General features: G+C 45.8%; 1 protein-coding gene and 1 long non-coding RNA gene across 2 annotated transcripts; both read left to right on the top strand.

Annotated features, from left to right (window-relative positions):
* The first annotated feature begins 2,774 nt into the window (after nt 1–2,774).
* Nucleotides 2,775–8,665, top strand: LOC125721509 (uncharacterized). Its single transcript, XR_007385784.1, has 4 exons — nt 2,775–2,915; nt 3,970–4,403; nt 7,936–8,183; nt 8,556–8,665. It is a non-coding gene; the product is annotated as an uncharacterized LOC125721509 (long non-coding RNA).
* A 1,393-nt stretch (nt 8,666–10,058) lies between these two features.
* On the top strand, nt 10,059–14,420 carry LOC125721406 (stonustoxin subunit beta-like). Its single transcript, XM_048997280.1, has 4 exons — nt 10,059–10,063; nt 11,246–11,419; nt 11,534–11,580; nt 13,075–14,420. Exons 1-4 carry the CDS (start codon nt 10,059–10,061, stop codon nt 13,593–13,595), a joined length of 747 nt encoding a protein of 248 aa, XP_048853237.1. The 3' UTR covers nt 13,596–14,420.
* Nucleotides 14,421–15,278: the final 858 nt, after the last annotated feature.

Genomic DNA, 15,278 nt, shown 5'->3' with positions numbered 1-15,278 from the left:
CAGGGTACGCGTGTGTGAGAGTGTCTGCGGCAGGGTACGCGTGTGTGAGAGTGTCTGCGGCAGGGTACGCGTGTGTGAGAGTGTCTGCGGCAGGGTACGCGTGTGTGAGAGTGTTTGCGGCAGGGTACGCGTGTGTGAGAGTGTCTGCGGCAGGGTACGCGTGTGTGAGAGTGTCTGCGGCAGAGTATGTGTGTGAGAGAGTCTGCGGCAGGGTACGCGTGTGTGTGAGAGTGTCTGCGACAGGGTACGTGTGTGTGAGAGTGTCTGCGGCAGAGTATGTGTGTGAGAGAGTCTGCGGCAGGGTACGCGTGTGTGAGAGCGTCTGCGACAGGGTACATGTGTGTGAGAGCGTCTTCGACAGGGTACGCGTGTGTGAGAGAGTGTCTGCGGCAGGGTACGCGTGTGTGAGAGTGTCTGCGGCAGGGTACGCGTGTTTGAGAGTGTCTGCGGCAGGGTACGCGTGTGTGAGAGTGTCTGCGGCAGGGTACGCGTGTGTGAGAGTGTCTGCGGCAGGGTACGCGTGTGTGAGAGTGTCTGCGACAGGGTACGCGTGTGTGAGAGCGTTTGCGGCAGGGTACGCGTGTGTGAGAGCGTCTGCAGCACGGTACGCGTGTGTGAGAGCGTCTGCGGCAGGGTACGTGTGTGTGAGAGCGTCTGCGGCAGGGTACGCGTGTGTGAGACCGTCTGCGGCAGGGTACGCGTGTGTGAGAGCGTCTGTGGCTGGGTACGCGTGTGTGAGAGCGTCTGTGGCAGGGTACGCGTGTGTGAGAGCGTCTGTGGCAGGGTACGCGTGTGTGAGAGCGTCTGCGGCAGGGTACGCGTGTGTGAGAGCGTCTGTGGCAGGGTACGCGTGTGTGAGAGCGTCTGCGGCAGGGTACGCGTGTGTGAGAGCGTCTGTGGCAGGGTACGCGTGTGTGAGAGTGTCTGTGACAGGGTATGTGTCTGTGAGAGTGTCTGCGACTCCCCACCCCCAGTGCACTAGGTGACCTGCCCCACCCAGAGGCACAGGGGAAAAGAACCACTCCCCCAAAATAGGGGCTACTGGAAGTGGCAGGACTGGGGGGCGAGTGAAGTCAGTATTTAATGTGAGTCGTAGAGGGGAGAGGAAAAGAAAAGGAGATCAACGCAAAGAAGGAATAAAACAAAAACAGGATTGTATTTATATATGATGGTTGTGGATGATAGGAGCCATAACTGTCAAAAAGAAATCAGTAATTAAAAAAATTATCACACATATACACTGCTCAAAAATATTAAAGGAACACTTTGAAAACACATCAGATATCAATGGGGAAAAACACCGCTTATCCTATTGGGTCGCGGGGGGTCCGGAGCCTATCCTGGAAGCAATGGGCACGAGGCAGGGAACAACCCAGGATGGGGGGCCAGCCCATCGCAGGGCACACTCACACACCAGTCACCCACACATGCAATTTAGCAACATGACGACATGGGGAGAACATGCAAACTCCACACACATGTGACCCAGGCTGAGACTCCAACCCGGGTCCCAGAGGTGTGAGGGAACAGTGCTAACCACTGCACTACCATGCCGCCCCCAGCAAACATACAAACAACCAGAATTCTAGAAAAGTTCTTTAAATTTGAATGAAATAACAAATAAAACACTTTCAAATCACGTGAGCCTACATTTTATTCAAAACAGAACATAGATAATATAACAAATGTTCAAACTGGGAAATTGTACACCTTTATTCAGTTAATGAGCTCATTTCAAATTTGATGCCTGCTACATGTCCTAAAAAAGTCGGTATAGGGACAACAAATGGCTGAAAAAGCAAGAAAGTTTAAAAAGATTCAGCTGGGAGAACATCTAGCAACTAATTAAGTTAATTGATATCAGGTCTGTAACCTAATTAGCATTAAAAGGGATGTCAGAGAGGCAGAGTCTCTAAGAAGTAAAGATGGGCAGAGGCTCTCCAATCTGTGTAAGAGTGAATAAAAAGATTGTGGAATACCTTAAAAACAATGTTCCTCAACGTGAAATTGCAAAGGATTTGCAAATCTCATCATCTATCAAAAAAACTGAGAGTAACAGGAGATATCTCTGTGCGAAAGGGACAAGGCCGAAGACCTGTATTAGATGCCCGTGGTCTTCGGGCCCTCAGACGACTCTGCATCACTCATGGGCATGATTGTGTCAATGACATTACTAAATGGGCCCAGGAATACTTCCAGAAAGCAGAGTCGGTAAACACAATCCGCCGTGCCATCTGCAGATGCCAGCTAAAGCTCTATCATGCAAAAAGGAAGCCATATCTGAACATGGTCCAGAAGCGCCGTCGTGTCCTGTGGGCCAAGACTCATGTGAAATGGACTGTTTCAAAAAGTGGGAAAGTGTTCTGTGGTCAGAGCCCAAATGTGACATTCTTGTTGGTAATGAAGGGCGCCGTGTCCTCCGGGCTAAAGAGGAGGGAGACCTTCCAGCGTGTTATCAGCGTTCAGTTCAAAAGCCAGCATCTCTGATGGTATGGGGGTGCATAAGTGCATACGGTATGGGCAGCTTGCATGTTTTGGAAGGAACTATGAATGCTAAAGGTATATAAAGGTTTTAGAGCAACACATGCTCCCCTCCAGAGGACGTCTGTTTCAGGGAAGGCCTTGTGTATTTCAGCAGGACAATGCAAAACCACATACTGCAGCTATTACAACCACATGGCTTCGTCGGAGAAGAGTCCGGGTGCTGAATTGGCCTGTCTGCAGTCCAGATCTTTCACCCATACAGAACATACAGTTATTACCTGTGACACCCATGGTGCACTGTGAGCAGGTATACAGGCCAACAGGGCATGCAGATAATTATCTGTGACACCCATAGTGCACTGTGAGCAGGTATACAGGCCAACAGAGCATGCAGATAATTACCTGTGACACCCATTGTACACTGTGAGCAGGTATACAGGCCAACAGAGTATGCAGATAATTACCTGTGACACCCATGGTGCACTGTGAGCAGGTATACAGGCCAACAGAGTATGCAGATAATTATCTGTGACACCCATGGTGCACTGTGAGCAGGTATACAGGCCAACAGAGCATGCAGATAATTATCTGTGACACCCATTGTACACTGTGAACAGGTATACAGGCCCACAGAGCATGCAGATAATTATCTGTGACACCCATTGTACACTGTGAGCAGGTATACAGGCCCACAGAGCCTGCAGATAATTATCTGTGACACCCATGGTGCACTGTGAGCAGGTATACAGGTATACAGGGCATGCAGATAATTAACTGTGACACCCATTGTACACTGTGAGCAGGTATACAGGCCAACAGAGTATGCAGATAATTATCTGTGACACCCATGGTGCACTGTGAGCAGGTATACAGGCCAATAGAGCCTGCAGATAATTATCTGTGACACCCATGGTGCACTGTGAGCAGGTATACAGGCCAACAGAGTATGCAGATAATTATCTGTGACACCCATGGTGCACTGTCAGCAGGTATATAGGCCAACAGAGCATGCAGATAATTATCTGTGACACCCATGGTGCACTGTCAGCAGGTATACAGGCCAACAGAGCATGCAGATAATTATCTGTGACACCCATTGTACACGGTGAACAGGTATACGGACCCACAGAGCATGCAGATAATTATCTGTGACACCCATGGTGCACTGTGAGCAGGTATACAGGCCAACAGGGCATGCAGATAATTAACTGTGACACCCATTGTACACTGTGAGCAGGTATACAGGCCAACAGAGTATGCAGATAATTATCTGTGACACCCATGGTGCACTGTGAGCAGTTATACAGGCCAACAGAGCATGCAGATAATTATCTGTGACATCCATTGAACACTGTGAGCAGGTATTCAGGCCAACAGAGCCTGCAGATAATTATCTGTGACACCCATGGTGCACTGTGAGCAGGTATACAGGCCAACAGAGTATGCAGATAATTATCTGTGACACCCATTGTACACTGTGAGCAGGTATACAGGCCAACAGAGCATGCAGATAATTATCTGTGACACCCATTGTACACTGTGAACAGGTATACAGGCCAACAGAGCATGCAGATAATTATCTGTGACACCCATTGTACACTGTGAGCAGGTATACAGGCCAACAGAGCATGCAGATAATTATCTGTGACACCCATTGAACACTGTGAGCAGGTATTCAGGCCAACAGAGCCTGCAGATAATTATCTGTGACACCCATGGTGCACTGTGAGCAGGTATACAGGCCAACAGAGCATGCAGATAATTACCTGTGACACCTATTGTACACTGTGAACAGGTATACAGGCCCACAGAGCATGCAGATAATTATCTGTGACACCCATTGTACACTGTGAGCAGGTATACAGGCCAACAGAGCATGCAGATAATTATCTGTGACACCCATGGTGCACTGTGAGCAGGTATACAGGCCAACAGGGCATGCAGATAATTACCTGTGACACCCATTGTACACTGTGAGCAGGTATACAGGCCCACGGAGCATTCAGATAATTACTTGTGACACCCATTGTACACTGTGAGCAGGTATACAGGCCCACAGAGCCTGCAGATAATTATCTGTGACACCCATGGTGCACTGTGAGAAGGTATACAGGCCCACAGAGCATGCAGATAATTATCTGTCACACCCATTGTACACTGTGAACAGGTATACAGGCCCACAGAGCATGCAGATAATTATCTGCGACACCCATGGTGCACTGTGAGCAGGTATACAGGCCAACAGAGCCTGCAGATAATTATCTGTGACACCCATTGTACACTGTGAGCAGGTATTCAGGCCAACAGAGCCTGCAGATAATTATCTGTGACACCCATGGTGCACTGTGAGCAGGTTTACAGGCCCACAGAGCATGCAGATAATTCTGTCACACCCATTGTACACTGTGAGCAGGTATACAGGCCCACAGAGCATGCAGATATTTATCTGTGACACCCATTGTACACTGTGAGCAGGTATACAGGCCCACAGAGCCTGCAGATAATTATCTATGACACCCATGGTGCACAGTGAACAGGTATACAGGCCCACAGAGCATGCAGATAATTATCTGCGACACCCATGGTGCACTGTGAGCAGGTATACAGGCCAACAGAGCCTGCAGATAATTATCTGCGACACCCATGGTGCACTGTGAGCAGGTATACAGGCCCACAGAGCAAGCAGATAATTATCTGTGACACCCATTGAACACTATGAGCAGGTATTCAGGCCAACAGAGCCTGCAGATAATTATCTGTGACACCCATGGTGCACTGTGAGCAGTTATACAGGCCAACAGAGCATGCAGATAATTATCTGTGACACCCATTGAACACTGTGAGCAGGTATTCAGGCCAACAGAGCCTGCAGATAATTATCTGTGACACCCATGGTGCACTGTGAGCAGGTATACAGGCCAACAGAGTATGCAGATAATTATCTGTGACACCCATTGTACACTGTGAGCAGGTATACAGGCCAACAGAGCATGCAGATAATTATCTGTCACACCCATTGTACACTGTGAATAGGTATACAGGCCCACAGAGCATGCAGATAATTATCTGTGACACCCATTGTACACTGTGAGCAGGTATACAGGCCCACAGAGCCTACAGATAATTATCTGTGACACCCATGGTGCACTGTGAGCAGGTATACAGGCCCGCAGAGCATGCAGATAATTATCTGTCACACCCATTGTACACTGTGAACAGGTATACAGGCCCACAGAGTATGCAGATAATTATCTGTGACACCCATTGTACACTGTGAGCAGGTATACAGGCCCACAGAGCCTGCAGATAATTATCTGTGACACCCATGGTGCACTGTGAGCAGGTATACAGGCCAACAGGACATGCAGATAATTAACTGTGACACCCATTGTACACTGTGAGCAGGTATACAGGCCAACAGAGTATGCAGATAATTATCTGTGACACCCATGGTGCACTGTGAGCAGGTATACTGGCCAATAGGGCATGCAGATAATTAACTGTGACACCCATTGTACACTGTGAGCAGGTATACAGGCCAACAGAGTATGCAGATAATTATCTGTGACACCCATTGTACACTGTGAGCAGGTATACAGGCCCACAGAGCCTGCAGATAATTATCTGTGACACCCATGGTGCACTGTGAGCTGGTATACAGGCCCACAGAGCATGCAGATAATTATCTGTGACACCCATGGTGCTCTGTGAGCAGGTATACAGGCCCACAGACCATGCAGATAATTATCTGTGACACCCATGGTGCACTGTGAGCAGGTATACAGGCCAACAGGGCATGCAGATAATTACCTGTGACACCCATTGTACACTGTGAGCAGGTATACAGGCCCACAGAGCCTGCAGATAATTATTTGTGACACCCATGGTGCACTGTGAGCAGGTATACAGGCCCACAGAGCATGCAGATAATTATCTGTGACACCCATGGTGCACTGTGAGCAGGTATACAGGCCCACAGACCATGCAGATAATTATCTGTGACACCCATGGTGCACTGTGAGCAGGTATACAGGCCCACAGACCATGCAGATAATTACTTGTGACACCCATTGTACACTGTGAGCAGGTATACAGGCCCACAGACCATGCAGATAATTATCTGTGACACCCGTGGTGCACTGTGAGCAGGTGTACAGGCCCACAGAGCCTGCAGATAATTACTTGTGACACGCATTGTACACTGTGAGCAGGTATACAGGCCCACAGAGCCTGCAGATAATTATTTGTGACACCCATGGTGCACTGTGAGCAGGTATACAGGCCAACAGAGCCTGCAGATAATTATTTGTGACACCCATGGTGCACTGTGAGCAGGTATACAGGCCCACAGAGCCTGTAGATAATTATTTGTGACGCCCATCGTGCACTGTGAGCAGGTATACAGGCCCACAGAGCCTGCAGATAATTATCTGTGACGCCCATGGTGCACTGTGAGCAGGTATACAGGCCAACAGAGCATGCAGATAATTATCTGTGACACCCATGGTGCACTGTGAGCAGGTATACAGGCCCACAGACCACGCAGATAATTATCTGTGACACCCGTGGTGCACTGTGAGCAGGTATACAGGCCCACAGACCATGCAGATAATTATCTGTGACACCCGTGGTGCACTGTGAGCAGGTATACAGGCCCACAGAGCATGCAGATAATTATCTGTGACACCCATGGTGCACCGTGAGCAGGTATACAGGCCAACAGAGCCTGCAGATAATTATCTGCGACACCCATGGTGCATTTTGAGCAGGTATACAGGCCAACAGAGCCTGCAGATAATTATCTGCGACACCCATGGTGCACTGTGAGCAGGTATACAGGCCCACAGAGCAAGCAGATAATTATCTGTGACACCCATTGAACACTATGAGCAGGTATTCAGGCCAACAGAGCATGCAGATAATTATCTGTGACACCCATTGTACACTGTGAGCAGGTATACAGGCCCACAGAGCCTACAGATAATTATCTGTGACACCCATGGTGCACTGTGAGCAGGTATACAGGCCCGCAGAGCATGCAGATAATTATCTGTCACACCCATTGTACACTGTGAACAGGTATACAGGCCCACAGAGCATGCAGATAATTATCTGTGACACCCATTGTACACTGTGAGCAGGTATACAGGCCCACAGAGCCTGCAGATAATTATCTGTGACACCCATGGTGCACTGTGAGCAGGTATACAGGCCAACAGGACATGCAGATAATTATCTGTGACACCCATTGTACACTGTGAGCAGGTATACAGGCCCACAGAGCCTGCAGATAATTATCTGTGACACCCATGGTGCACTGTGAGCTGGTATACAGGCCCACAGAGCATGCAGATAATTATCTGTGACACCCATTGTACACTGTGAGCAGGTATACAGGCCAACAGAGCCTGCAGATAATTATCTGTGACACCCATGGTGCACTGTGAGCAGGTATACAGGCCCACAGAGCATGCAGATAATTATCTGTGACACCCATGGTGCACTGTGAGCAGGTATACAGGCCCACAGACCATGCAGATAATTATCTGTGACACCCATGGTGCACTGTGAGCAGGTATACAGGCCCACAGACCATGCAGATAGTTATCTGTGACACCCATGGTGCACTGTGAGCAGGTATACAGGCCAACAGGGCATGCAGATAATTACCTGTGACACCTATTGTACACTGTGAGCAGGTATACAGGCCCACAGAGCCTGCAGATAATTATTTGTGACACCCATGGTGCACTGTGAGCAGGTATACAGGCCCACAGAGCATGCAGATAATTATCTGTGACACCCATGGTGCACTGTGAGCAGGTATACAGGCCCACAGACCATGCAGATAATTATCTGTGACACCCATGGTGCACTGTGAGCAGGTATACAGGCCCACAGACCATGCAGATAATTACTTGTGACACCCATTGTACACTGTGAGCAGGTATACAGGCCCACAGACCATGCAGATAATTATCTGTGACACCCGTGGTGCACTGTGAGCAGGTATACAGGCCCACAGAGCCTGCAGATAATTATCTCTGAAACCCATTGTACACTGTGAGCAGGTATACAGGCCCACAGAGCATGCAGATAATTACCTGTGACACCCATTGTACACTGTGAGCAGGTATACAGGCCAACAGAGCATGCAGATAATCATCTGTGACACCCCTTGTACACTGTGAGCAGGTATACAGGCCAACAGAGCCTGCAGATAATTATCTGTGACACCCATGGTGCACTGTGAGCAGGTATACAGGCCCACAGAGCATGCAGATAATTATCTGTGACACCCCTTGTACACTGTGAGCAGGTATCAGTACTGACTACTTTTTATATTGAGTCACATTTTTTATGTAAATTACTTTGTACTGAACTGAAGGTCAGTATTTGTCACTGTGAATTTGTTGTTGCAGACGTCCATCCAGAAATCAGAGCTGGGGGAAAAGATAAGGTCCTTATTCTAATTAATTTTTGGTAAAAATATCAATGTGTCTGTCGCAGATGGAGGCTTTTATATTCTACAGGTTTCTTTTTATTTTTAAGTTGCAGAATGTTGTCTCATCTGAGGAGGATTCAGTGTATTATGTGTGAGGTCCATTTTGGTTTTGATGCTGGATTCAATTAGTAAATATTAGAAAAATTGCATATTCTCAACTCGTATTTATGGATTAAGTCTTTGAATGTCATGAAATGACTGTTACTGAAAAGGAGGTGGAGATGTGTAATCCCTTTCTGTTCCCGTGAGTGATAGTGAATAGTGATATTTTGAAGTAGGAAGTCCAGATTATTCCAGATTGGCGTGTATTTACAGGGTCAGAGAGTACAGTTAGTGATTTTACTGGCTTTCCACTGGGCTGTCAGTGCTGTGGAAATGGCAGCACTGTGTTGTTAAAGCAGTTTTGTTTCTTTAATGACATTTTGAGTAAGTCTGCATGTCCGAGATTTTTACAGTACAGCTGCTCCTGCTATAACCATGAGCTGCTGTTACTGCTGTAGTGTGACCTTTTAGTTAAGTCTTGCAGTTGATTTGCTAAGTAATAATTAAGAAAAATGAGCTTGTAATCCACCTTGAGATTTACTTTTCTGTAATGTGGAATGTTTGATTTTGTGTTTTTGTTTTTCCAGCAAAAATGTGACATTAATGAGCTAAGAGTTTGAAAGAATTTTTCTGAAATTATTCTGGACGAGTAATTTTATTTTTATTGATTCAAGTGGGAGACTCATCTAATGTTTTGAATAAGGGGGTGTAGTTGAGGGTAACCAAGTCAGACAGCCTGTGGGAGATGTAGATACCCAAGTACCGGATATTTCCAGTGTGAAATGGACCATCCCGACCAGCTGAATCCCAGGCATCTTCAGACAGTGAGAATATTATGGGTTTTTTCCAGTTTATTGTGTAGTTTGATATATTTTGAAAAGGTATTAATAAAATTAAAATTTCATATATTGAGGGTTTCGTAAAAACAGCAAGATATCATCTGCATAGAGATTAATTTTGTGTTGACTTATTAGTATGAATTCCACTTATTTCACTGTTCTGTCGTATTGCTGCCGCAAGTGTTTCTATGAAGTTGGCAAACAGTGAAGGAGAGAGTGGGCATGCAGGCCGTCTTCCCCGTCGGAGTGTGAAGGCAGGTGATGTGATCCCATCTGTGACACTGTAGCTTTGGGTGAGGTGTACAGTATTTTAACCCAGTGGGTGAACGACTCTCTGAAGCCAAATCTATGCAGTGTATTAAAGAGGAATGTCCAACTGACTGTCAGATGCCGTTTCTGCATCTAATGATGTAATCATGGTTTTAGTGTGGGTATGCTGAGCAGTACTGACTAAATTAAATAATCTATAGATGTTGTCCGAGGATATCTTGTCTTGTCTTGTCTTGATGAAATCTGTCTGATCAGGATGGATTATAGTAGGAATGACTGTCTGTAACTGAGTGGCGAGAGCTTTTGTAATGATTTTCAAGTCTGTATTCATTAGTGAGAGTGGCGGGTAACTGGAGGGTTGTGTTTGGTCTTTATCAGGTTTCAATAACACTGTAATGGCCGTAACTGGAGGGTTGTGTTTGGTCTTTATCAAGTTTCAATAACACTGTAATGGCCGGTAACTGGAGGGTTGTGTTGGGTCTTTATCAGGTTTCAATAACACTGTAATGGTTGTTGCGCTCATGTTTGATGGGATTTGTGATGCATGTTTAATTTCCCTTACCAGTCTATTGAAGAGTGGAGATAATATGTCCCAAAAATGTGTATAGATTTCTGCAGGGTAACCATCCGGTCTGGCGATTGGTTGTTAGGCATTTGGTTGAGGACCTTATGGAGTTCTTCTGATGTTAATGGTGCATCAAGCAGAGGTGGAGATTTCAGGTTCAGGGAGTACAAATCCAGACCAAGATTTTGTTTCAACAAACCAGTTGAGTCTCTGTGACTGTGACTCTTTATATTCATCTGGTTGGTTGAAACAAAATCTTGGTCTGGATTTGTACTCTCTGGACCTGAAATCTCCACCTCTGGCATCAAGGGCATCTGCTGTTTCATTGGTTAATATGGGTAAGTCTAGATTATTTTCAAATGATTCTATATCAACTGGATCTGGTTCTGAGAAGTATAGTTTCTTATAAAATGTTCAAAAGATGTTTATTTTGCGTGATTATTGAAATATTTATTAGAGGAGTCACTTTTGCTTAAAAGTAATGCTTGTAATGGTCAGGTGATCTTATTTATTGTGGATTTTTTTTCCATCTTTCTGCAGACTGTCAGGCTGTAGAGTCACAGAAGAAGGCTGTTCTTCCCTGGCTTCAGCTCTGAGGTCAAACCCCTCACACCTGAGAGAGCTGGATCTGAGCTACAATCACCCAGGAGACTCAGGACTGAAGCTGCTCTCTGCTGTACTGGAGGATCCCAGCTGTAAACTGGAGAAGCTGCAGTGAGTACAGTGTGTGTGTCTGACACGCTACAGATACTTATGCATGTATGTGAAGAAGAGGCACCAATAAATAAATGGATACAGCAGTACTATGTCATTCTGCTTCTCCTGTAGTGTGGATCACGGTGGAGAGTGCAGGACCAGAGCAGGCTTACAGAAATGTAAGTGTCTTTGCATGTTTTTATTAATAATACCATGAATACTACTGTATGTTATGGTTGTATTCACACAATTGTTGTGATGAGTGGCTTTTTGCACTGTGTGTAGATGGGTTTCCATGTTTGTGTTTAGGTGAGTTTCATGTCATTTTAGACAAACATCCAAACGCGAAACAAAAAATCAAAATCATCACCAAAACACTATCAATTAATTTAATCGGTTTATAAAATATTTTTTGCAAATGCTTTATAGCTGCTTGTACTATCTTCGTGTTTGTGTGGGAGTGTAGGATGGTTAAATATATTCTGAATTTGTTATACATATTTAATTTCACAAAAATAGAATCCTTTGCATTTGTTCTTTTTGCGGATGCCGTGAGTGTATGTGTTTTCTGTGAGAGATTCCTTAGTATTGTCCTAAGGAGGCACCTGTAGGCAGTGAGACCGGACTCTCTCCTCAAGTGCAAAATGTGAATTTGCATTTTTACAGGGTGGTTCTGGAACATCCTTAATATTCATGAGAGAGTATTACTGATTGGTCATTGAATCCCTTAAACCAGGGGAGCCCAAATCCAGTCCTGGAGGGCCAGAGTCCTGCACGTTTTTGGGTTTCCCCTCATTTAACACACCTGATTCATCTCCTTGTGCTAATAACCACACAGCTCTTGAGCTGAATTATTAAATAATAATCAGCCAGGCAATCATGTAGGGCTTCACTCATGAATATTAAAAAGTTCTCCTGATCCACGGCGCTAAAAGAATATTGCACCCGGGACGTATTGGATGTGCGGCGGAAAATATCAAATTTCATTTCGGCGCCCATGTTAACAGATTAGAGCGGCCGCGTGCGTGCGCGAGATGCGGGGCTCACGCCTCGCGGTTACGGTGCAGCGTCTACAGTCACGCGCGCGGTAAGCGGTTCTCTATGGAAGCGTATTGCATTCATCTGGGGGAAATTAATTCTGTTTTTCCTAATTAATGAGATAATAATCCCGTTTTTCAGAGCAATATTTTTCTGAATTAATGAAAACCTTTCTGTTTTTTATGATGCGCGCACGGTCTGTGCCGGAATCATCGTTTATATCAGAATCCAGATCCAAATATTTATTAAATATCACTTTAAACGTGTAATAATATTACTTAAATGTTCTGTTATTGATGGCCATTTTCGAGCCGGATGCGCCGGAATTAGCGGTTTAAAGGAAAGACACTAAACTTTAGTATTGGTCCCTGGTGCCGTTTTGTGGTAAATATGCTTGTGATGAATATGTCTGAGGAATGTCGCTGCTTTGTCATTTTTTAATTAAATTAATTAAGCTGTTAGTTTAGCTCGCGCCCCATTTTGGCGGCTCTTCCCGCCGCCGTCGCGCGCCCACTTTATGTTTCATAAGCTTCAGTTCCCGCTTCGTTAGGGGAAGCTGTGCTGTTTTTATATCGTACAGAAACATAAAGTACAGGCGGCCTGATGGGATTAATAATTCTTCCTCCTGCCTACAGACTCCTGCCAGCTGACGCTGGACCCCAACACAGCAAACAGAGAAGTGTCTCTGTCAGGGGGGAACAGGAAGGTGACAGAGGGGGCAAAGCAGCCATATCCTGATCATCCAGAGAGATTTGACAGCCGCCCCCAAGTTCTGTGCAGAGAGAGTCTGACTGGCCGCTGTTACTGGGAGGTTGAGTGGGATGGAGATGGAGCTGAGATAGGAGTCACTTATAAAGGGATCAGGAGGAAAGGAGGGAGTGACTGTGGGCTTGGATACAATGACAAGTCATGGAGTCTGTACTGTAATACTAACAGTTACTCTGTCTGGCACAATAATAAACAGACTCTCATACCCATACAGCCCTCAGGCTCCCGCAGAGTAGGAGTGTATCTGGACTGGGGGGCTGGTGCTCTGTCCTTCTACAGAGTCTCCTCTGATGGACTGACCCCCCTGCACAGATTCACCTCCTCATTCACTGAGTCCCTCTATCCAGGGTTTGGGCTTCATTATATAAACTCCTCAGTGTCACTGTGACGTGTTGCTGGTTCTCCTGGCAAAAGGGTAAAATCTCTGCTTTTTAACCTTTATAATCCTTTTTACTCTGAAATGTACAGAACTGTGCAAAAGTCTGAGGCAGGCAAAGAAAATGATGTTTAGATTATCCTCCTGTTGGTGTAAAACTATGATATGATGCCTGTCAAAGTGTGTCAGCTTCGCCATTTCAGAACCTCTGCTAAAATCATCCCAGTATTTGCAGTGACCGTCCAGTGCAGCCATGTATTTTTTGACTTGGCCACTAACACACCTCATACAGCTAGTCAATCTCTCACTGACTTTTTAAACCAATATATTTATATATTTAATTGAGCTATTTGTGAAATTTAACAAAATCATGGAACGACTGAGGTGCCCCTGAGGAGAAGTTTGGGAACTGAAGCGATGTTCATCTAGCCATCCAACTAGATATCAGTAACTTTTTAGAAAACAGAAGAAATTATTACTAGTTTTTATTGTGTTACTCTTAATTTGTTCTAATGTTAAATTGTGTTTTTTGTTCTAAGCCAAAGTACATTTGCTACCCAGATAAACAGCTTTAAACATTTCTTTGGCCTAAGACTTTTGCACAGTACTGTATGTTTGACAAAAGATAAATGACTGTGTTCAGTGAGCTGAATAAACATGAAAAATATTGTTTTTTATACGCTTTCTCTCTGACTAAAATGTAATTAAATGTAATCCTGATTGGGGGGGGGCTATCCCCTTCTCCTGTATATGTACATTTTATATATTATATATTTATCTCCATTTACAGTATTTCCTCCCTGTACAGTGACAATAAAGGCTTTCTGTTCTGTCCTATTAATGTCCTGCTTCAGCGTCACCCAAAGCATAACTGAGTAACATAATGAAACCACAGTCTGCTGGATTAAGTTAAATTCACTGTATTACTGCAGCTGAACATAACTGACATAATGACTGTCAATCAATGTGTATAATAATCATTTAACTAGAGACATAACAGACTAAAAAAAACTGGAAAATATAATTATGTCCTGGTACTATCCTGCTTCAGTGGATTAAAGTAAATAAAATTATTATTAATTATTTAAATAAATAAAGAAATTTGATTTGTTAAATAATTAACACCCTTGCCACCCCCACCCCCCAGTAATAGGTCTGGTTGCTCCCCCGTTGGACAGAACAGGCAGGTGCCCAGGCACCCTCCCCCCCCCCCACTGTAAAAGTTCTGGCTACTCCCCATCAGACAGAAAAGGTAGGTGCCCAGGGTCTCTTACCCCCCCCCACCCCACTGTAAAAGGTCTGATTACTCCCCCGTAGGATAGAAGGGGCAGGTGCCCAGAGACCCTTGCCAGCCCCACCCCACTGAAAAAGGTCTGGTTGTTCCCCCTTCGGACAGAATGGGCAGGAGCCCAGGCACCTTTACCCCCCCCCCCCCCACCCCACTGTAAAAGGTCTAGGTGCTCCCCCCGTCAAACAGAACAGGCCGGTGCCCAGGCACCCTTGCCACCCCCACCGCACTGCAAAAGGTCTGGTTGCTCCCCCGTCAGACAGACTGGACAGGAGCCCAGGCACCTTTACCCCCCCCCCCCCCACCCCACTGTAAAAGGTCTAGGTGCTCCCCCGTCAAACAGAACAGGCCGGTGCCCAGGCACCCTTGCCACCCCCACCGCACTGCAAAAGGTCTGCTTACTCCCC

The sequence above is a fragment of the Brienomyrus brachyistius genome, unplaced genomic scaffold (genome assembly GCF_023856365.1).
Source record: "Brienomyrus brachyistius isolate T26 unplaced genomic scaffold, BBRACH_0.4 scaffold33, whole genome shotgun sequence".
Classification (NCBI taxonomy): Eukaryota; Metazoa; Chordata; class Actinopteri; order Osteoglossiformes; family Mormyridae; genus Brienomyrus; species Brienomyrus brachyistius.
This window is presented reverse-complemented; position numbering and strand designations above follow the sequence as displayed.